Source organism: Cryptococcus neoformans, chromosome 6 (genome assembly GCF_000149245.1).
Source record: "Cryptococcus neoformans var. grubii H99 chromosome 6, complete sequence".
Classification (NCBI taxonomy): domain Eukaryota; kingdom Fungi; phylum Basidiomycota; class Tremellomycetes; order Tremellales; family Cryptococcaceae; genus Cryptococcus; species Cryptococcus neoformans.
In genome coordinates this window covers 168,317-188,450 of record NC_026750.1, presented here as the reverse complement: position 1 = coordinate 188,450, position 20,134 = coordinate 168,317, and the positions used below count along the sequence as shown (strand labels likewise).

The 20,134-nt window shown below is 47.8% G+C and overlaps 8 protein-coding genes and 2 non-coding genes; 5 read left to right on the top strand and 5 right to left on the bottom strand.

Annotated features, from left to right (window-relative positions):
- The first annotated feature begins 28 nt into the window (after positions 1–28).
- On the top strand, positions 29–2,655 carry CNAG_02487 (3-hydroxy acyl-CoA dehydratase). XM_012194305.1 has 4 exons: positions 29–176; positions 220–640; positions 710–1,097; positions 1,159–2,655. Exons 1-4 carry the CDS (start codon positions 79–81, stop codon positions 1,248–1,250), a joined length of 999 nt encoding a protein of 332 aa, XP_012049695.1. The 5' UTR covers positions 29–78; the 3' UTR covers positions 1,251–2,655.
- On the bottom strand, positions 1,277–4,820 carry CNAG_02488 (methionyl-tRNA formyltransferase; the record flags this gene model as incomplete). XM_012194786.1 has 4 exons in its annotated part: positions 1,277–2,828; positions 2,900–3,328; positions 3,389–4,368; positions 4,527–4,820. The coding sequence occupies 4 exons, from the start codon at positions 4,818–4,820 to the stop codon at positions 1,664–1,666; spliced, it is 2,868 nt and encodes a 955-aa protein (XP_012050176.1). The 3' UTR covers positions 1,277–1,663.
- Positions 4,821–8,533: 3,713 nt separating this feature from the next.
- CNAG_02490 (DNA repair protein MRE11) lies at positions 8,534–13,840 on the bottom strand. XM_012194304.1 has 19 exons: positions 13,760–13,840; positions 13,666–13,709; positions 13,602–13,611; positions 13,311–13,548; positions 13,216–13,262; positions 13,070–13,166; positions 12,724–13,019; positions 12,471–12,656; positions 12,247–12,415; positions 12,094–12,186; positions 11,916–12,036; positions 11,647–11,863; positions 11,517–11,595; positions 11,433–11,452; positions 11,322–11,364; positions 11,221–11,269; positions 11,048–11,166; positions 10,757–10,989; positions 8,534–10,699 (listed from the first exon to the last, which is right to left on the bottom strand). Exons 1-19 carry the CDS (start codon positions 13,795–13,797, stop codon positions 10,633–10,635), a joined length of 2,166 nt encoding a protein of 721 aa, XP_012049694.1. The 5' UTR covers positions 13,798–13,840; the 3' UTR covers positions 8,534–10,632.
- Positions 8,753–10,449, top strand: CNAG_02489 (alcohol dehydrogenase, propanol-preferring). The gene is made up of 4 exons (XM_012194787.1): positions 8,753–9,294; positions 9,354–9,485; positions 9,540–10,191; positions 10,246–10,449. Exons 1-4 carry the CDS (start codon positions 9,060–9,062, stop codon positions 10,310–10,312), a joined length of 1,086 nt encoding a protein of 361 aa, XP_012050177.1. The 5' UTR covers positions 8,753–9,059; the 3' UTR covers positions 10,313–10,449.
- Positions 13,841–13,997: 157 nt separating the features above from the next.
- CNAG_02491 (nuclear protein) lies at positions 13,998–15,637 on the top strand. XM_012194788.1 has 8 exons: positions 13,998–14,244; positions 14,305–14,385; positions 14,443–14,569; positions 14,620–14,793; positions 14,847–14,997; positions 15,054–15,228; positions 15,284–15,369; positions 15,426–15,637. Exons 1-8 carry the CDS (start codon positions 14,040–14,042, stop codon positions 15,516–15,518), a joined length of 1,092 nt encoding a protein of 363 aa, XP_012050178.1. The 5' UTR covers positions 13,998–14,039; the 3' UTR covers positions 15,519–15,637.
- CNAG_02492 (peptidyl-prolyl cis-trans isomerase-like 3) lies at positions 15,589–16,802 on the bottom strand. XM_012194789.1 has 7 exons: positions 16,545–16,802; positions 16,453–16,488; positions 16,355–16,393; positions 16,142–16,303; positions 16,028–16,087; positions 15,914–15,972; positions 15,589–15,857 (listed from the first exon to the last, which is right to left on the bottom strand). The coding sequence occupies exons 1-7, from the start codon at positions 16,545–16,547 to the stop codon at positions 15,713–15,715; spliced, it is 504 nt and encodes a 167-aa protein (XP_012050179.1). The 5' UTR covers positions 16,548–16,802; the 3' UTR covers positions 15,589–15,712.
- Positions 16,803–16,876: 74 nt separating this feature from the next.
- Positions 16,877–17,853, top strand: CNAG_12525. Its single transcript, XR_001045857.1, has one exon. It is a non-coding gene; the product is annotated as a hypothetical RNA (non-coding RNA).
- Positions 16,904–17,480, bottom strand: CNAG_07624 (hypothetical protein; the record flags this gene model as incomplete). The annotated part of the gene is made up of 2 exons (XM_012194847.1): positions 17,139–17,480; positions 16,904–16,981 (listed from the first exon to the last, which is right to left on the bottom strand). The coding sequence occupies exons 1-2, from the start codon at positions 17,238–17,240 to the stop codon at positions 16,904–16,906; spliced, it is 180 nt and encodes a 59-aa protein (XP_012050237.1). The 5' UTR covers positions 17,241–17,480.
- On the bottom strand, positions 17,635–17,953 carry CNAG_12524. Its single transcript, XR_001045856.1, has 2 exons — positions 17,859–17,953; positions 17,635–17,808 (listed from the first exon to the last, which is right to left on the bottom strand). It is a non-coding gene; the product is annotated as a hypothetical RNA (non-coding RNA).
- Positions 17,954–18,362: 409 nt separating this feature from the next.
- CNAG_02493 (hypothetical protein) lies at positions 18,363–20,134 on the top strand. XM_012194790.1 has 6 exons: positions 18,363–18,929; positions 18,986–19,067; positions 19,139–19,167; positions 19,238–19,311; positions 19,372–19,816; positions 19,868–20,134. Exons 1-6 carry the CDS (start codon positions 18,755–18,757, stop codon positions 19,978–19,980), a joined length of 918 nt encoding a protein of 305 aa, XP_012050180.1. The 5' UTR covers positions 18,363–18,754; the 3' UTR covers positions 19,981–20,134.

Below are 20,134 nucleotides of genomic sequence, written 5' to 3'. Positions count from 1 at the left end.
CTGTTGCACTTTTGTGCTTTGAGTGTTGCGGCGTTGTGTGCGTTGTGGTTGCCGTATCGGGTGGAGGTGAGATGCGGGATGTTCCCGTCCGACACAAAAGCGTCACTACACTCTGCATTCCAAAGCGTCCTTGACTCTGCATCCCCATCCATACTTGCCCGCCTCTCATTGCAGCTGTGCGTATCTCTGTCCGCCTCTTCCCGCGCTGACCCGTCGCAGCGCCGCCATGCCCCACGTCGCTGCGCCCAGCCGCCAAGCCCTCGAGCAGGAGCGTCTCCACCGCCACGCCCAGCAGCCCGGCTCGTCGCTCTCCCCCGCGCCCCGCCTCTCCCCGCTCCGGCTCTACCTCCTCGGCTACAACATCCTCTCCGCCCTGCTCTGGGGCCACCTCCTCGTCCTCACCCTCTCCTTCCTCCTCGCCCCCTCCCGCCCCCCCTGGCACCAGCTCGCGGACCGCCTCAGCGGCTCATACGACTACCACAACCTCGGATGGTGCACCAAATGGACCCAGACCCTCGCCGTGCTCGAAGTCGTCCACGCCGCCCTCGGCTGGGTGCGCAGTCCGCTGGGCACCGTCGCCAGCCAGGTCGCCAGCCGGCTCTGGACCGTCTGGGGCGTCGTCGAGGCCGCGCCGGAGATTGTGCGTCGCCGTTCCCGCTGTCCCCCTTTGATGCCCCCCCGTCCAGGCTGACTGACCTCCACCGTGCAGACTCACGGCCACCCCCTGTTCACAACCATGCTCCTCGCCTGGTCCCTCACCGAAGTCATCCGCTACTCATTCTACGCGCTCTCCCTCCTCTCCGTCTCCGCCCCCTTCCTCAACTACCTCCGCTACACAACATTCATCCCGCTCTACCCGCTCGGCGCCTCGTCCGAGGCCTTTCTCTCGTTCGCGACCCTCCCTGCTTTGGCGCCCGTCGTCAGCAGGGCGGTGACGAACGTCATGGCCCAGGCGCCGAGGGAGATCATGAAGACTAAAGTGGGGAGAGAAGTGCTTTGGTGGTCTGCGAAACATGGAGGCGGCACGGCCGGTGCGCAGAAAGAGTGGGGCTGGATCGAGATTGTGCGAGCGGGACTGTTTCTCCTCTGGTGGCCCGGTATGTCCTCGTCTCTCTTCTGGTTGTCGAGCAAGGGGCTAATATTCCGACCTTTTTTTAGCCCTTTATGTCCTCTACACCTACATGCTCAAACAGCGCCGAAAGGTTTTGGGTAAAGGCAAGACCGTAGGCGGGGTTAGCAAGGCGCAATAAATAAAAAAGAGTAGAGCCGGCGCGTGGAGCAATCAGCGATGCATTATCGGCTGGTACTGTCAGATACGAATTTGAAAACAATTGAATCAATCGATTGTGGATAACAGGCAGGATCATGATAAACCAATGGACTGAGAGATAAGTGAAAAAATACTTTTACTGGAGGAAAAGAGATGCGATAATAATATCATGCTGTGAAATGACGATTGATATGGAAACGAGAGAAAAGCGTCGATGAAAGAAATAAAACCAACATATAAATTCTTTCATCAGTTCATTTCTAGACATGACATTTGTAGAGAAGATCAATATACACCAAAAGACATAACATGTACAATCACAAAAAGCTTCCACTTTCAAAACCCCCCTCCTTGCTCCGAAAGCTCTAGCTGAGCATCTCACGACATGACGTTTTAAACTACATTCTCCACCTTGATACCATCTTCAGCAACGGCATTCCCCCGCTTCCCTTCCCACTCCTCACCACCCGTCACCAAACAAGGCCATTCGCTCATCTGTTCACCTTTCCCCAGTGGTCTTTTCAGTACCGGGTGGGACATTGCAGGGACGGAAGCAGATATGCGGGAGGTGGGGGGGATCGAGTTTTCCTTCTTCTTCTTGCTGAAAAAAGGTTTGGGACTTTTGGTTTTCGCCTTGACCCCTAGGGCGGTGTAAAGTTTGTCGGTAATTGACAAGGGTTTTGCAAAGCCACCACCCTCGTCTTTACCATTGTCATCCCCATTGATGATATGGTAAGGCGGCGAGCTTGCGCGAGGGGTAAGCGGCAAAGACTCATCCGGACCGGAGGTGTTGCTAGTACTCGTCGCTGTGGAAAGATACGAGGGTTGACGAGACTCTTCGTCAAATGCTGGTGGTTTTTCCGCGGCTGGAGATGGAGTTGGACACGGAGACGAAGAAGACGAAGGATAAAGCGGGATTCTCAACACTTGACTCGTCTTCAAACTCTCAGGCATCGCCATCCCCACCCAACCCCATTCCTCCCCCCTTTCCCATCCAGGCGCATCATCAAACGCCTCTTTATCCTCTTCATCCTGCACCGCTCCCTCTCCTTCACGTCCAACAACGACGCCGTCGTGCAACTTGTATCGAGCGGGTGTACCGGTCGCTTTGAGTTTACAAACGAATCTGTGACGTCGGGTGTGGTATCGCTGTGAACGGATAGGGTGGAAAGAGTCAAGAAGCATTTGTGAGAGTTCTTCGGTACGGTAGTGCTGGAGCGGAGGGAAAGTGCGGGAGGTGGTGTAAGTGCATAGTTTGGTAGTGCACATGTCGTCGATCCATGATTTTGACGATACTCCCCTATCCTCCCCCCCTAAAGAAGGAGGGGAAGAGCGGGCCCATGGAGCCGAAGAGAAGGGGGCAGAAGAGGTTTTGGCGGTGAGGATTGATGTAATAGCCTTAACGAACAATGGCTCGGTCTCGAGGACAGTCTGTGAGGATGATCCGATTTCACCATCAATGAGACCGGAGGATTGCGCGAGAGAGGTGTTGAGAGGTTTCATCTCACGTAAAATCTCCGCAGCGCGGATAGATCCACATCGCTGGAGGTAGGAAAAGCTGATCAAAGAAGACGTGGATTAGCCAAAAACGTAACATCAGTTTGGGCAATACCGACGGAGAAAACTTACGAATGCAGTTCACTGCCGTGAAGACCCATACCTCTATAACTAGGGTTCAACACCACACCTCGCCCAGCAAGCACCACATCACAAGCCGTCGCCAGCGCCACCCCGCCAGCAGCCGCATTCCCTCGCACACACGCAACGGTTGCGATACCGCGCTTACAAAGCGGCTCGATACCTTGCATAAACGCCGGCACTTTGTCATCGGACACATCCGACACGAGGAACGAGACGATATCGTCGATAGCGTTGATATTGTGCCATGTTTCGAGACCGGGTGAAGAGGCGTGTTCAATGGTATTGAGGGCGATACCGTTGGAAAAATAGTTGCCGCCCATGAGAGCGACAAGTTTGACATGGCCACGTTCGGGGGACGTAGCCCATTGCAGGGCGGAGAGTAGGGTTTTACAGTTTTCAGTGGTGAAAGCTCCGTTACTGTGATAATTAGCTCAACTCTTTTTGACTAGAACGAACCGAAACAAGTTGAAAACTAACTAAAAGTTCCAATACACCAGCTGAGCGATCCCCTCGCCTTCCTTGACACTTTTCACATACACTTCCTGCCATTCGTCCTCCTTTTGCTCCCAGGAATCTTGCTTCCATTCCTGGACACCTTCCAGTGCTCGTCCGTGCCCACCGAGTTTGATGGCCTCGACCATTGGTACTTTAGGATCAATCGGCTTGTCTTTACCTCTTGGGACTCGACCATGGGTAATCCAAATACCAGCAGACGCACCCGTAGTTTGACGGGTTTTAAATAATACAGCACCATCTCGACTGGCGATAGCTCGACCATTAGGAACTAGATCGTACGTTTCATACCCCAAGGACGTGTACAGTTCTGAAGGGATAGAAGCGTTCTCCAAATGAGCGCCGTAAGCAAAGAGAGATGATTTGGCATCTGTAGTGAGAGGGTGCAACATGGCACCGGGCTGAGAGTCACCCGCATTCAAGATGCGCAACACATCCTCGGCAATGTGTTTCTCCCAATCCGGCCGGCGCTTGGCTGATTGTAAGAGCGGTCTTTCATGTGTTTCCCCCCCCATAAATGTCTCGCCCAAGCTCACGCATCTTGTTTGCCAAGTTTCCTTGGGGACGACGCTCATCCACTGCCCCTTGGGTAAGCCGGCACCAGCTGTGAGTTTGTACACCCGACACAACGCATGGATCACGGAGCTCATAGCCGCTGCCGAATGGTATCCCTGGTAAACCTGCGCCTTTGTGACCGTCCCGAGCCGAGGTAGCTCATATTGCTCCCAAGCCCATACTGCGCCTCCATCAAGATCTTCTGTCGCCTGAAAACAAATGGTGCCCCAATGAGATCTTTGCGGTGTTGGGGAAGGAATGCTGTCGAGGAGTTGTCCAAGAAGGTCGGCGGATGACGAATGAGTTCCAGTGTCGCCCAAGAGGACCCAATCGAGTGAAGAGGGTCCAGCGTCACCTGGAGGGCCGGGATGAACGACGAGGGTGATCCACTGGAATTTTGAAAGGGGTTGATGTAAAGTGATCGGAAGACAGGAGGAAACCGGATCAAATTGATCGGATCACATCAGCATAAGGTCCTTTGCGACAATTCCGAGATCTTCACAGTGTGGAGAGGACGTGTACGCTAGGTTGAAAGACTGGAACTCACCTTGTTGTGAATGCTTGGGGGGAGCTTCTTGGTAAGGAAAGGGCAGAGCACGATATCAGGCTGCCAGCTTTCAGCAGCCTCTAACATATCCTCATCGCTGGTAGCAAGCTGGATCGAAACTTGGTCCAAGCCCAAGTATTGCAGATAACTGAACACACGCTGGGTGAACGAGTTGATCGAAGTGACAAGCAGCAAAATCTTGAGTTTCTTGAGACCAGCCACGTCTGGTGGCAGAGTGGCAAATGGGCCTAGAGGAGGCTCAACTTTTGGTGCTGACTGTAGCGGAACGGTCATAGTGGGTGTTTTATCAACCCAAAGGAAGAAAAGGGTGGGAAATGCATTGCTTTTGCCTATATAAATGTCCTCGTATTTGTTGATCTTAGGCTGTGATAGGTATGAGTACGTGTGTGCAGCAAATCAATAAATTGGATCTAATCAAGCGCCTCCGCATCTAAATTGATACATCCTTCCGTTGTTTCGGATTTCGAAATTCGAAGGCCCTAAGACAGAAGGGTCCGTCTATCTTCGGAAGTCAAGTGATAAACCATTAGATTTGGGGTTTTCCCTTCTATTGCCTAATCCATGATTGCCGCAGTCTGGATGCTCGAATGGCGGATAGTAACGACATCGGAGTCGGATGAAGGATCGTGCGTGATTCATGAGAAACAGATAGTCCAGAGACCAAAGATTTTAGCACTATGCATTATGAAGCCCTATAGCCAACAGCATGCATAGCATATTGGAGGCTAGAGGAGAGCGATTTTTAGTCGAAATTTCACGACGTCGCACTAACAGCAGGACATTCCGCAGGATTTTTTGACCGGTACAGGATGAAGGGCAAGCAGCTGCTAAACGAAATGGTGTACGAAGACTGGAGGGTATTTCCGCAGACGTAAAGGTGACTCACCACAGCACATGCAACGTAGCAACATATTTCTTCGCCTCTTTACTGTGCTCTCTCTGCGTCTTCCGTCTCTGCCCCTCTTTCCGCCTGCCCCTCCTCCTGCTCTCTGCTCACGGTTTTCTGTTACTGTCTTCTCTTCTATCCTACATCCTGTTTTTGTCCTGTGTCCTGTTTTACCTGGATCTCGTGGCACACAAATTAATTGCACCTTGTAATGGGACATGATGATCGATAAGGATCAAGGATAAGGGAACAGCTTGAAGTTCGAGGCTCGAAGTCTGAGGTGCGCAAGTGCAAGAAATGGGGCCCGAAGGGTAAATGAAATGGAAGCCGAAAAAGATCGGGAACAAATGAAAAGGCTCGGTTCGGCTTCGCCTCATTTAATTAGCTAATTACACAAAAATAAAAGGGTGAAAGCGGTGGGTGAGTGCTAGGAACGAAGCAAAAAGATGGAGAACGTTGCATGATCGTCCATTCGTCGTCACTGTTATTTACCTTGCTGAACGTTATATGCGTAACGGACTGCATCGACGCATTGACTTTCAATGCTCGATGGCAAGGCAAAGAATAAGAGGATAAGGATAAGGATAAGAGATAAGAAGAAAACAGGAAAGGGGATCTCGCTCCTCCTGGTTTCTCGGGCCCTGCAATAGATTATCTTCCCTTTCTCCGCAATTATTTTTAGGGTAGATTTATAGGCTACTATATTTTATAAAAGTAACTAGCTAGACATACGCGTCGACGCGTTATAATAATGCAATGGCCCTACGGGCCATGTCACATCACTTCGAGCACCAAATTATCGGCATGACAGAAGTTACCGCAGGGATCAGGGAGCGGAGTGAGTAGTAGAGCCGTTGAAGTGGGATAGCTTATTACTTTTACTTTCTTTTTCCTAGTTCATCTAGGCTATCGTATTTACCCTAATCTACAGTTGTTCTTCTTAGGTGGCTATCTTAGAGTAGTTACCTTCGTATGCAGTCTTGACAGACACAGTCCAAATGGACCTATGCTTCACAGCAAGAGTACCGCTAATGCGGATCAGCAACACCAGCCAGCTTCACATGAGACACGAGCTTAACTAATCGTTACCATCGTCATTATACCAATCTACCATCAGATACATAGGGTACTTCCATCGTATGTATTATGACCGCCACAGCCAAATCTTTGGGAGACTATATTCCCTAGCAGCCTTTACAATCGTAGAGTCCGCCATATATCATGGGTGGAGGCCGACGGAACCTATAATGGACGCATGTCCGTGGGAGACTTGAGGGGTTTTTACGCTACAGCGTCACGCTTTTCCCATCGCATATTTCCCAAAATATCCTGATCTGACAGTTGTTTGTAGTTATGTTGTCTGTAGTTTGTATTTCTTCTAAATGTATGCTTATCCTTGACTCGTAATTCATACGTGCTGAATGTTGCTGAGTACGCTGAGTTAGTTGTGAAGGGTAAGGTGGTATAGGCTCTGGTCCGTTAATCCGAAGCTCAGCAAGGGAACTCTCTGTTTCATCAGTGATCCTCCATCCTTTTTATATTAAACTATTCTTTTCCTGTTTTCCGCCTTCTTTGGTCTGTTGAATAATGCACAGGATAATCTGTGTCTTGAAAGACTGAGTCCACCAACTTCCCTCTTTTGTTGCACATTTGTTGATGACGGACGATGACTGATAGTAGGCAGTGATGAAAGATGAAGCTTCTATCTTCTATCATCCATTACGGGGCGGATATGGCGGATATATATCGTCGTCACAGGTTACCGTCGTTCTGTCAACAGCAACAGGTCCTTGTTCGGAATATCTAGAACAAATAGTGATTTGACCCCTTTTTCCTAGGACGAAGTGAATTGGAATGATGCACATCCAAAAGGGCTCATGTCCCTCATCATAAAGGCGACCCCCTTTCCTTTTGTCAGTTTCGAAATGTTTAAACTCCTCACGAGTTGCCCGAATTGCCTATGAGAACCTAAATATCAACAAGCCTATCATGTGCCGCGTGGCCGACGGCGACAGTGAAATTCACCTGAGTGACCGGTCGCCGGTCACTGGTTTTGACTCTTCGCTCTCCGCACTCTCACTTTCTGACATAGTACGAGTCAGTTTGCGAGTTTTTATCATGCTCACTGCTGGTTAATACAACACTTGATTACGTAGCATGCAACATGCGCTTATTATTCATGCAGGACAACGAAGAGCTGCCTGACTATCATCTAATGCAACTGGTGACATCCTCCTCCGGCGTTTGACCGGTGTTAGAGGCTCTTATCATCACGTAATCGCTCTAAGAAAACTGGACACATCAGCTCGATCAATCCTCCGCATCTCTGACAACCGCGTAAGATACAGCAAGAAATTCTGTAGTAGTAAATGGTATTGAAACTGTACATCGACACAGAACACCATCGCCATCGGTCTAAGTTGCATTGCAGAAGCTGGGACGATGTATTTGTCGAGGGAACAAGACAGCAGTATAGCACTCCGCACTTCTACCACCTATACCATATAATTATTGTAATAATAGTATGCGATCGTTGCTCACTGTGATCCTAGTCCTAAATATACACCACTGGATAATTAAAAGTATAATATTAAATCATTCCATTAATGATTCGTTCATCCACCGGCAACTATTCATCCGCACGGCCAGTTTATGGGGATACTAATAAAAATATTCCATTGATCAAATGAATCGCGCTGGCTACTACTACTACTCCGTCTGCAGGTATAATGTCTAGCTTTGAATAGCCGGTGCGGCAAGGGGTATAGCGAAGCAGAAGGGGCAGAAATTGTGCACCCGCTCTCGCAGATTCGGCATTAGGATCAGATAGCAGCGTAGGAAAGTCATTTACCGTTGCCTCTGCTCGGTGCTCAAATTTGTAACGGTTATTATTGATTATCTACGTAGACTTATTTTATCATCCTTACTTGTCATTATCATGGGAAAACGGTAAAATAAGCGCGTCGTGCATTTGATCGGACGCGTCTCCGCTTAATGATAGCCGCCTATCTTTCGGTTTTATCAAAGTGCTACGAGTCTGCTTTGATCTATAGCTTATCGCAACGCACATTCCATGGCACTGAATATCCTGGTTACTGAATGGGCGAGCAACGATCATTCTAAAACGAACATGTATGCACTTGATTACGAGACAGATGGGGAATTTGGAAACGGTGGAGAGGTTTGGGTTTACGTCAGATGGTGGTGAAACCGGGCAACACCGGCCCAAAACCCCGGAGCGCAGCGGGAAACTACTGCGATTAAGCCGCTAATCAAATCAGAGATTAGCTTCATTCCCCAACAGCCAAGCAGTATGTATCTGTTATCTACGGCCTACCTCCCATTGCTGTATCACCGGTATATAAGACCCCGGAGAGGCACCTCACATGACTTCCGCCCTTCATAGTCATCTCTCACCGGCTCATTCTCCGGCTATGTATCCAGATCGACATGAATGCCAACCAAGTTTATACTTTTCCTCGCACCCTCAAACTATATAACGGCCACCTCCATCCAGATGATTTTCCCTTTCCTTCACAAACATCCGCAGCAAAGACACTCCGGTACTTCACCTCTTAGATTCTCCAGACTTAACATAGACCCAAACTCCAGACACAGCTTACAAGATGACCACTCTTCAAGGCGTTTCCATCCCTAAGACTCAAACCGCTGCCGTCGTCCCCTCTGTCGGCGGTGCCATCGAGATCGACACCCAGGCCAAGGTCATTCAGGCCAACGAACTGAAATCCGGCCAATGTCTCGTCAAAATCACCCACACCGGTGTCTGCCACACCGACTTGCACGCCAAGCAGGGTGACTGGCCAATTCCCCCCATGAATCCTTTGATTGGTGGTCACGAAGGTAAGTGTCCCTTGCCGATCGAATTTTTATAGGAAGCAAGTCGCTGACTAATAATGAAGGTGTCGGTCACATTGTTGCCATTGGTGCTAACACTGTCAATTCCCCCGTGAAGCTCGGTGACCGAGTCGGTATCAAGTGGCTCGCCAACTCTTGTCTCACCTGTGAGGCTTGCCGACGAGGCTTCGAGATGAGTGAGTATCTTCTGTATATTTGGACTTCGCTTCCAAAGCTGATCATCCGTCCAGACTGTGACCATGCCGAGCTCTCTGGCTACACAGTTGATGGTACCTTTGCCGAATACGTCGTCTCTTTCGTCAACCACGTTACCCCCATCCCCCCTTCCCTTGATTCTGCTGGTGCTGCCTCTATCCTCTGTGCTGGTGTCACATCTTATAAGGCTCTCAAGGTTTCCAACACAAAGGTCGGTGATTGGGTTGCCCTTCCCGGTGCTGGTGGCGGTCTCGGTCACCTTGCTGTCCAGTACGCCAAGGCCATGGGTCTCAAGGTCGTTGCCATCGACACTGGGGCTGCCAAGGAGAAGCTGGTCAAGTCTCTCGGCGCCGATGCTTGGGTTGATTTTAAGACCACCAAAGACCTCGTTGCCGACGTCAAGGCTGCCACTGGGGGTCAAGGCCCAGCCGCTGCTATTGTGACTGCTTCCCACAAGACTGGTTACTCTCAGGCTATCGACTACCTAAAACCCTCTGGTACTTTGGTCGCTGTCGGTCTCCCCAACGCCGAGATGGGTGCCAACGTCTTCTGGACTGTCTTCAAGAGCATCCGAATCCAGGGTTCTTACGTCGGTAACCGACAAGACGCCATTGAATCCCTCCAGCTTGTCGAGGATGGAAAGGTTAAGGTCATCTTTGAGCAGAAGCCTCTTGCCGACCTTAAGGCGTAAGTTCAGCTATTATCCATAATTCAAGGCCGCTTGCTGATTAATGACGACAGCGTCTACGAGGGTCTCGAAGAAGGCAAGATTGCCGGCCGAATCGTCCTCCAGGTCGCCAAGGAGTAAAATGTTCAGCTTTTCCTTTTTTCTTTTCTTTTGGGGGTTATGGAGTAACTATGGGGCATGTGTGTAAAAGATAGTCAGAAGTAAAAGCAATAGCAAAAGTTTGTATTGGTTTGGGGATGCATGGAATGCCGACTTTACGTACTTTTCACAACTTTTCACAACGACTGTGACGTAAGAGTAAAAGGCTAAAGTAAAGGGATCATCAAGCATAGAAAGAATATCTTCTTAATTATTGCAGTGATCAAGATCTTAATCAGATCCGATTCACTTGACGTTGAAGAATAAACTACTGGTTTCGCAGATTCCCTCTTCATTCATTTCTAATCCTCATCTGATGACAATTCGATCGGCACTGCTGCTGCCTTGCCTGTACCAGACCTTGAAAACCTATGTCGCGTCAAGTCAGTGGTTTCTTTCACGAATTTCAGAAACCAAAGCACTCACGTTAATTGTGATTGGGTTACTCCTCTCCCTGTCGAGGGCTGACTGACTGCGGGGCGTCTTCCAGCTGGTGCCTTTGTCGTCGACTTAGCTGGCGTTCTTGCAGGTGGTTTTTTCGCAGGTGCTTTCTTGGTCGAAGCCGCTGCTGCTCGTCCTCGACCTTTTTTAGGCGCAGGTTCTTCTTCTTCCTCCTCTTCCTCTTCCTCGTCCTCTTCTTCTTCTGAAGCGTTTTCAAACTGAGAAGATTATCGATCAGCAACGCTACATTAATAGCACACGTTTAATGGAACTCACCAAAGGCTGCTTGCCCTTGCCCTTCGCTGATCTAACTGGCTGATTCGCGGTTGCACGTCTCACTGGAGCTCGCTGTTGAGTCGGCATCTCGTCCATATCCATGTCATCATCGCTTGCCACTGTGTTGATTTACAGTTAGAATAATAAAATCTCGATCATGACAGGTCGCTTACTCATACTATCCACGTCTGAATCCCGCTGTTTATTTTTCCCTTTGACACTCTTTTGCTATGGTATCAGTATAATCATCGAAAGAGGCAGTCAATGTACATACTTGAGAAGGAACCGGGTTGCTGTCGGCATATCTGTTATATTCCCTAGAAGTCACTACCATTAGCTGATTGATTCCTTCAAGGATTCAATTTGCAGAGGGTCAAGAACCCACTTCTCCTTTGCCTCGGCCATCTGGCCATCGGACAATTGCACAATCAGCCAAGCAAACGATACAATGGAAACATGGATCACTCACCGCAAGATCAACGTCATCCTCTTTAACCTCTCTCTCCTTCATCTTCCTTCCCACCATTCTGAGAGTGTCGGCCACAAAGCTAACGCGCGTCGGTCAGAACAGGTGTAATATGTAGAAAAACCACACCCACTCCTTGATAGCATCCTTATCATCCTTATCTACAAAGCGCATCACAGCATCTTCCATCCCATTCTCCACCAGCACGTCTAAGCTCTGAGCTTGGAGATATTGTTTGACAAGTGTTGCCATACGAAGTTTGGAGAGTCGTTCATCGGCAGTCAAAGACTCAGGATCTTCCTCCCACTCATCATCATTGATATTTGGCATATCAGGATTATTCTTGACCTCTACATTACGTTAACAAGATGTCTCTCAAACTGAAGGATACTGATTACTCACTTCGCTCATTCTTTTTCTTACGGTAGTACTGCAAGATATCTCGAGGATTGGCGACGCGATTGACATACTCTTGACCGAACCTGACCGGATTGACCATCTCTTTGGCATCCGTTGTTTCGACCTGCAGTGTAAGAGCATGAGAGTATGCTTATATAATACTCACCACCGAGTTACTTACCTTCAGTCGGATGAGGGGAAGCATCATGTTCTTGGTGCTGCCGTTGTTCCTCTCCTTCCAGTTTTTTTTAGCCTGCAAAATCAAAGCTTCCACCTATAGACCGGCAATCAGCGATAAGACTGCGCAAAACGCAAAATATCTTATATTACTCACCTGTTCTCGAAGGAAAGAAGTTATACTATCTCTATCGTTCAAATCTACAGCTCCTTGCTCCGCAGCGTACGACAGCACAACTTCGTCCAACTCAAATGGCCTCACCGTTTTGAGAGGTAATTCTTCGAGTTGAAATTGGGACCCCTGAATAGACAGAAGCCCAACATGCCTGGGCATAGCATTAGCATTCGTCATCTGTCAGAAAATAAACGATATTTGCGTACTTTGGTACTGCTTCTCCTGGTGCTAAACTGGTGGCCACTGAACTTCCAGGCTGCGTTATGAAATAATTTTTATCGGCGACGCTCTCAGGTGTGATCCTACAATCGTGCTCATGGCCCCAAATGACAAGTCGCATAGAATCATCAAACATGTTTTCGGGGACGTAATTTTGGGGGCCATGTCGGACGCTGCGCGGAAACAATGGTGTCAGCACCATACTTTTGCACTAATTCCGAGAAGAAATTATCAACTCACCGGTTTTGATGGACGAGAAGAATGTTGAACCATTCGCTATCGGGTACATCACCTCCTGTCGGCATAAACATCTTGACCTTATTTGCCCGTAGCTCCTGATACATTCTTTGATCTCTGATGTTACCGCAACCATACAGCGCCACATGCGTTGTACCTTTCCGCAGAAGAACTGGTCGGATATGAATACCTTTCTCTGGGTTATCGGCAGCACTTTCATCAGCGACAAGGTCTGACTTCCCAAAGTAGTTAAGGACTCCAGAAACGGAAAGAACATCTAATGCACATAGTGCACCCTCCTGTTGTGACGGTTAGACACGCCACGGCAAAGGGGCAACGTTGGACATACAGGACCAGTGCCTTGGGGATCGTCATGGTTACCATGAATTGAGAAGACGGGAATGGCGATGTTAATATTTGGATCTTCGTAGTTGACAGCCGGAAAACTGTTTTGAAGTCAACTAGCCGCGAGGGGTTCTCAACGGGAGCACTCACGAGAAACCAGGCGTAGATCCATCCATCGGATCACTCAAAAGTTCAAACTACAAACATGAGCTACATAAGAAGGCTGCGGCTCCAAATTTACTTACTTCAATTGGCTTGTCACCCAAGGTGAACTCTCTTAGTAGAGCTATTGTCTGGTGCATACATGTTCGGCTTGGCCTGTTTTCATGGAACAAGTCACCTGCAAGAAGAATGAAATCGACATCGTGATCTCTAGCCAACTCTAGTATTTCCCGAAAGGTGTTGATAGAGTCTTGTCCTCGGACCGGATCTTTCTCCGCATATCCTATGTGGTTGTCTGTAGCGATGAGAATACGAAAACAACTGACAACCGAATGTTAGACTTTCGACGACGCAGTGGAAAGCCATATTCATACTTCTCCAAATCTATAAATGCTCATGTCAGAGACACAAAAGCTCGGCTGGACCTCAAAAGCTTACCTGGTTCGACGATACTGGGAGGCGGCTCATCTCCTATTTCGCTACTAGTCACAAATGTCAGGCTAATTTTCCATATTTCCAAAGAGGTAGATACCTTGGTTGTGAGTCGGGTACGCGATTGGGGGCCGACATTGAGCTTAAAACCGTATTTCTTTGCTTAAAAGTTAGGAAGAGGCGACAGATGAACACTTTCAGCACTCTTTGACTTAGGCGTCTATGTTCGGTGGAGGTCCGGTCAACCGACGGAATCAGATTTGGCGCGTCGCGTCTGCCCACCAAATATTGGCCTTCGCGTAAGTTCGGATCGCGTTTCCTTCGTTTTTGTTTGCGATTTAAGTCTTCGTTCTTCATTAATAACTCCCACATCAACAACAATGTCCGAAGAATCAGGCCCATCACAAATACCGGAAAATTCTGAAAGGAGAAAGTCTTATAATCTGCGAGATGAGTTTCATGAGGCGACTCAGACACAAAAACGACATAAGATCACCGATGTTTCTGAGATCTTTCAGAGACCAGACGCCGAAGAGCAGAAACGGTTGAACAAGGAATATAGGGCGCTTCAGAGCGAAGCGGATGGTAAGGGACTTATAATTTGACTATACTATTCAACGGAGCTCATTGGGAATGGTACAATAGAGTTGAAGGCCAACTTGGCTAATGCGACTGCCCGTGACCTTGCCCAAGCATTGCAAAAGCAAGCTTTGCTATTTCAGAATGGTGAGAGGCATGTACATTGTAGCTAAAAGATAAAACCTAATTTATTTTACTCACTAGTGAAGGATACTGGTATCGGTACTTTGGATGCGAATCTTCTGCGAACGAACACTGAAAATGCCATGGGCTTGGCGAAGCGCTTCAAAATTGACGGCGTGACTTTTGATGTTGACGAGTTCCTTATCAAGTATGCCAGTCATATCGCTCTCGCACATGGTGACTGACTATGGAAAACAGAATGAAAGGTCATTTAGGTCTTGACCGTGTGGAAATGATGGATGCGGAAGTCAACTCTGATGAGGAAGAGGAAGGGGCAGAGCCTCGAGGTAGGAAGGGTGCTCTCGGTGACTGGGAGAAGATTGGATGGATGGCAGCGAGGTATTATCGACGTATTCCTGGTGCTGAGTTCTTGTAAGCCAGAGTCCCAACCTGTGATGTGTATGGTGTTGTTAATGTAGCCGCAGATATGGCCCTCTGCAGGCAGAGCCTAAAGTCCGAAAGATTGCTCAAAGGCGCGCGAAGGCGGACGTCCCTCAGGAAATTCGACCCATGGAAGTGCAAAACCAAACTGCTTCGACCAAATCTCGCGACGAATTCACTACCAATGTCAAAACTGTAAGAGCGAACGAAAATTATATGGTGCATGATTGCTGATTGTACCACTTGGATAGGTTATGAAGACACTTGCCCGTTTGGATCTCGATGGGGAAGGGGTCAACTTTTTTCGCCTCGTTGTCAACCCTGATGACTTCGGTCAGACTGTCGAAAATTGTTTCTACCTTTCTTTCCTTATCAACCAAGGACAAGCAGGTATTTATGTCAAGAAGGATGGCGAAGTGATGGCCCGTGAGTATAACTGACATACATGATAGAGGGTCTTCTTTTTAATCTTTCGGTATAGGCTCAACGGTGCACGAAGAAATTGGGGAAGATGGTGACCTGGCCAAGAACCAAGCCGTGCTCGAGATGGATATGGAGACATGGGAAGTAAGTAATGGTGTTGAAGAAAATTACAATGGTTTAGCTGACGTTTAACCTTGCAGATCGCCAAGGAAACTTTTGAAATCACACATAGTGCAATCCCTCATCGAGATTACGCAGAGATTAAAATTCAAAGTAACTCTTGGTACTCATGATACTTTTTCTATATACCTTTTTTTGGGAATAATCGGAAAAAAATTAAGCTAGCTAACACTTTGTAATAGTTTTGGGTGTAATGTACCTATAGAAATGCATTTGTTTGATGCTCAGGTTTACAATTTAGTGTATTCGTACAGTCTAGACACCTCCACATCCCCTTAAATCCAACCTCTTCATACACACAATACGCCTATGCTAATCCTCCTTTTGCCTGGTCCGCGATGGGATTGGCATGTATGGTGACGTTGAGCAATTTGATTTCTTGTAACGGTCTGTTCTTGGGATTGACAGGAGTCTTTTCCATGGAATCGAGGGTCTCTATGCCGTCAATGACTCTGCAAACTGGTTAATGTTCCTTTATCCGGTTATTACTCTGGTTCGTCTCACTCACTTGCCAAAGATAGAGTATTTCCCGTCCAAGCTTGGTTGCTTGGCATATGTTATGAAAAACTAATCGTATTCAATTAGTGCTATCTGCGTGAAGGTCCAAGGAACGTAGACGCACTTGTGACTTGTTCGTATCTGGACCAGCATTGGCCATAGCCACCATGCCTCTGTTGTTGAACTGCACAAATATGGCATCAGCGTACCCCATACTCATCTCATCATCCCGACTCACCCGCAGGGTCTGCCTAATCTCGTCCGCAAACGGTCTTCCCCAGATACTCTGGCCACCCTTTCCTGTCCCTGTTGGATCTCCTCCTTGAATCATAAATCCTCGAATATTTCTGTGGAATAGAGTACCATCATATTGACCAGAGGCGCAAAGGGCCAGGAAGTTCTATGACAAGATGTTAGCTCGAGTTTACAGCTGGACGACTTGGTAACGGACTTCGGCTGTTCTTGGGACAGTTTCGCAGAAGAGTTCGATCTATGAGTCATGTTAGCCATCTTTTTAGCGAGGTATAGCTTAACTGATACTGTATTTACCTTGATATCCCCAACGTTGGTATGTAATGTGACAGACTGATGGCAAATAGCGTGTGAGCTTGATCATGCTCTATTCTCAAGTACAAACTTACCATTCTTACAGGCTGTGAAATCGGATCGAGATTTTGACTAGAATTCTTAGTCGAACTTGCTCAAAATCAACGAGTATCTTTTTAATTTCTATTCTAAATGAATATGTATCTGGGGTTTGAGCTGAAGCGGCAGAGCTTTCCTCTTATTATGCACTGCAGTCGAGTATACAAGTCGAAGCAGAGAAACAGCACGACCAATAATACCGGAGTGAGCCTAGATCTCCGTGACCACACCTCATAAGAAATTTCAAAGCCCGCGTGTAATCGGCAGTATAAATTAAAAAGAAGGGTGGGTGGTGCATGATTTTGTTTCACGTTCTTGCCTTCTTCTTGCATTTCTTAACTGTTCATATTGATTATTACTTCCTAACATATGACGTGGCGGCTGGCCTGTCGGCGCACTCAAGGCAAGCAGGAGTGTAACGTTTGCGTTTCTTCTTTCACTTATAGGCGCGATGTCAGCTTGGGGTGTCGATCAAATCGAATGATTGAAGTCCTCAATCGTCAACGAAAGTCTGGCAATCGTGGACGCTTTTTTTCCAGGATAGATTTACACAGCCGTTCAGTCAGTATTCAACCAAGTCAAGCACATACGTAACTTCGACCCACTACTGGTGTGATCGACAGTCTTCGAATCTTGCCATTAATGCACAGAGCTGCGTGCTCTCCGGAAAGTCGATCGTACGTATGTAACATATGTGTGGTAGTACAAGCTGTGCTACTGCTTTAACTATCCCAGTATTTTCCTAGGCTCGCAAACGATGACGATAAATCTGTATATGGATACAATGCGCTCTGACCGATGGCAACGCCGCTCTGTGATCCTGTCGGTCGCTGTGGGTCGACGGTTTCTTGCTAAGTATCCTCTCGAGGGATTCCTTTTACAAACCTTTAGACCCGGATTCGGTTGGGAGATCGTAGTCGACTTTGCCAAAGTTAATCCCTCGTATTGTATGCCTTTACTAGTCTTGAGGTTGTATTAACTGCCCCCCTACTGCTTGATGATCTTGTAACCACAAGTCGTGATGATATTCAAGCCCGCTTTTCCCATTCACAGTGTCACAGCTTTATCACTCTTCACAGCTCTTTAATGCGAAGGCGTTGATACCATACTGGCTCATCCTTTGGCAGGTGCAATAGAAACTGAACTGATGCTGCGGTGAAGATGGATATACAGTAACAGATTTGGATAAAAAGACGGTAGCGGACAGAGGAGCTGTCTCCTGGTGAACAAGCAAATTCCAGTTAGATGCTCAGATTTTTCCTAATACTCTCATCAGCAAGGGCAAACGACATTGGACGACATTCACAAACATAGTTCTCTTAGTTTCCGCTGTTGCCTCTGCATTCATTCATGAAGTTTAGTCGTCGTCTAAGTTTAGTTGAGCCATGATGTAGTTGCAGCGCTTGCAGGTTCAATATAAAAAGGCTTGCTCTATGAGAAGTATCATAATTACATCTGTACTTGCTGCCTGCTGCCCGACTGCCGAAGCGCGGCTGGGTCGGTCATGGGCAGGCTATACATTATTATTATTGATTCCGTAAAAAGGGCATTCGTCATCACAGGCGGCGTCGGTGTGCTTGCAGCAAAACTTTCTCCAAGCCTCAACAGCTGCACTTCGCAGGGTGCGATACCTTTGCGATTTGCGATTAGAACCCAGATACGATGTGTGAAGACTGGAAGAGGCATAGTGACAGATGAAAAACAGTATCAAGGAAAGAATTTACAGGAGCATGGAAGAGGAAGTGTGATTGTTCCTGACGAAGGAGTCTTCTTTGTTTTGGCCGAGTCAACGGGCATAGACGCGCATTTTGCAACGGGCTTCGGCCTGTTGAGACCGCCCATATACACACGTATTTGTACAGCCATTCGTTTTTTGCGATGTTCCGCCAGTTCTCATCTCCATCAAGCACTTGTCATCCATCAGAGTCCCCTTTTCACAGCAACAACCGCTTTCTGAAACTTCCATGCTGGATCCGCCGGTGATTAAATAGCGGTGTTTAGAATCTGGGCCGCTTTGACTGATCATTCTGTCAACTAAACGATCGTCTTGGCATTTCAAGCAAACCGTGTATCTATCATATACAAAAACACAACAAGCGACAGGCAGCTTCTTTATCCCTTCGGCATCCAACGTTCGATTTTTACATCTTCCCAGGCTCGCTCTTCGCAATAGAATCGTGATTACTACGAGTATATTCGAAACAACATGCCTTCAGCGAGTGACCAATACAGCTTGACCTCGCCATACGGCTACACTCCCACAGAGTGGGTCACCATCGTCTTCATTGTCCTCTTCTCAGTTTCGGGGGCTCTTCACCTTGTCCAAGCGACAATATTCAAGTACTGGATAGTCTTCCCTACCATAGCCGTCGGTATTGCTCGTAAGTCTGCTGTCCGTATAACGTAACGTGAGGGTAATTGTTAACGGATAACGTAGTTGAGATCATAGGATGGGCAGGACGGTACTGGTCTAATCAAAATATCTTATACAACCCGCCGTTCTTGATGCAAATCATCACGTAAGTCTTTCCTTCAGATCTCTTGGATAGCTCCGCTTCTCAAAGGATGGTCACTGACTAGAAACGTACAGACTTATTATCGCACCCGTGTTCTTCAGTGGTAGGTTGGCTCGCGAATTTGCAAAGGGTGGCGATAAAGTCCACAGCTGATCAGGCGTGTCTCCTTCTAGCATGGGATTATACCATTCTGGGTATCGCTATCCAAAACCTCGGTCGCCAGTACTCTATGTTAGCACCCAAGGCAGTAAGTCTTGTGTTCCTCCTATGCTTCATTCGCATCAGATTAAGCTGATCAATTGCATAGTATGTGGCTTTGTTCGTTACTTGCGACGTCATCTCCCTCATTCTCCAGGCCGTCGGCGGTGGATGGGCCGCTTCTTCTGATTTCCCTGTCCCCAAAGCGCCCACCAACATCATGGTCGCCGGTATCATCTTCCAGCTCGCCAGCATGATCATCTTTTCACTTTTGGCTTGTGACTTTATGTATCGAGCTTGGAGGAAGAAGCCTTATCAGCGCAAGGTCAGGCAAGTGGTGGATGAGCCTATCGGAGAAACAGGCAGTGGTGCGACTGAAGGGACTGAGGGGAGTGAGGGTGAAAAATTCGATGAAGTAGAAAGGAGTGCTGTAGTCAGGGGCTGGTGGTGGGTCATGGCGGGAACGGCGATCTGTAGTCTTATGATTATCGTTCGAGGTGTGTATCGATCAGTGGAACTTGTACAGGGTTGGAACGGATACGTCATTTCTCGTGGTATGTCAAGTCTGTCCATTATCAATGGTATCGAGCTCATTTTGCGTGCAGAGGTTTATCAGGATTGTCTGGACGGTATCCCCATGTTTATCGCTGTTTTGTCCATCAATGTTTTCCACCCGGGCTTTTTCCTTCCCAGACGACGGAAATGGGGTCGAGCTTAGATATTAAGTTTTGGAGTAAAATCATCTTATCCTATCCTATCTGATTCACAAGTGCTGTAGATGCTGTCTTCCCTAGAATTAAGTAGCCGGATTGTACAATACACTATTATACCTGATTTATATCCTTTAATGTGACTATCTGATAACAGCAGGC

Excerpts from the sequence above, each read along its gene's own strand:
- CNAG_02491 (XM_012194788.1), top strand. The coding sequence starts at position 14,040 with ATGTCCGAAGAATCAGGCCCATCACAAATACCGGAAAATTCTGAAAGG. Across the intron at positions 14,245-14,304 it reads GCTTCAGAGCGAAGCGGATG|AGTTGAAGGCCAACTTGGCT; the intron begins GTAAGGGACTTA and ends ATGGTACAATAG. Across the intron at positions 14,386-14,442 it reads AGCTTTGCTATTTCAGAATG|TGAAGGATACTGGTATCGGT; the intron begins GTGAGAGGCATG and ends TTTACTCACTAG.
- CNAG_02487 (XM_012194305.1), top strand. The coding sequence starts at position 79 with ATGTTCCCGTCCGACACAAAAGCGTCACTACACTCTGCATTCCAAAGC. Across the intron at positions 641-709 it reads TCGAGGCCGCGCCGGAGATT|ACTCACGGCCACCCCCTGTT; the intron begins GTGCGTCGCCGT and ends TCCACCGTGCAG. Across the intron at positions 1,098-1,158 it reads GTTTCTCCTCTGGTGGCCCG|CCCTTTATGTCCTCTACACC; the intron begins GTATGTCCTCGT and ends ACCTTTTTTTAG.
- CNAG_02489 (XM_012194787.1), top strand. The coding sequence starts at position 9,060 with ATGACCACTCTTCAAGGCGTTTCCATCCCTAAGACTCAAACCGCTGCC. Across the intron at positions 9,295-9,353 it reads TTTGATTGGTGGTCACGAAG|GTGTCGGTCACATTGTTGCC; the intron begins GTAAGTGTCCCT and ends CTAATAATGAAG. Across the intron at positions 10,192-10,245 it reads CCTCTTGCCGACCTTAAGGC|CGTCTACGAGGGTCTCGAAG; the intron begins GTAAGTTCAGCT and ends TAATGACGACAG.
- CNAG_02490 (XM_012194304.1), bottom strand. The coding sequence starts at position 13,797 with ATGTCGGCCCCCAATCGCGTACCCGACTCACAACCAAG. Across the intron at positions 12,657-12,723 it reads CTTCTCGTCCATCAAAACCG|CGTCCGACATGGCCCCCAAA; the intron begins GTGAGTTGATAA and ends GTTTCCGCGCAG. Across the intron at positions 12,416-12,470 it reads CCAGGAGAAGCAGTACCAAA|GCATGTTGGGCTTCTGTCTA; the intron begins GTACGCAAATAT and ends TGCTATGCCCAG.
- CNAG_02492 (XM_012194789.1), bottom strand. Across the intron at positions 16,304-16,354 it reads CTGTCCCAAGAACAGCCGAA|AACTTCCTGGCCCTTTGCGC; the intron begins GTCCGTTACCAA and ends ATCTTGTCATAG. Across the intron at positions 15,858-15,913 it reads AAATACTCTATCTTTGGCAA|AGTCATTGACGGCATAGAGA; the intron begins GTGAGTGAGACG and ends ACCAGTTTGCAG.
- CNAG_02493 (XM_012194790.1), top strand. The coding sequence starts at position 18,755 with ATGCCTTCAGCGAGTGACCAATACAGCTTGACCTCGCCATACGGCTAC. Across the intron at positions 19,312-19,371 it reads CTATGTTAGCACCCAAGGCA|TATGTGGCTTTGTTCGTTAC; the intron begins GTAAGTCTTGTG and ends TCAATTGCATAG. Across the intron at positions 19,817-19,867 it reads CGGATACGTCATTTCTCGTG|AGGTTTATCAGGATTGTCTG; the intron begins GTATGTCAAGTC and ends TTTTGCGTGCAG.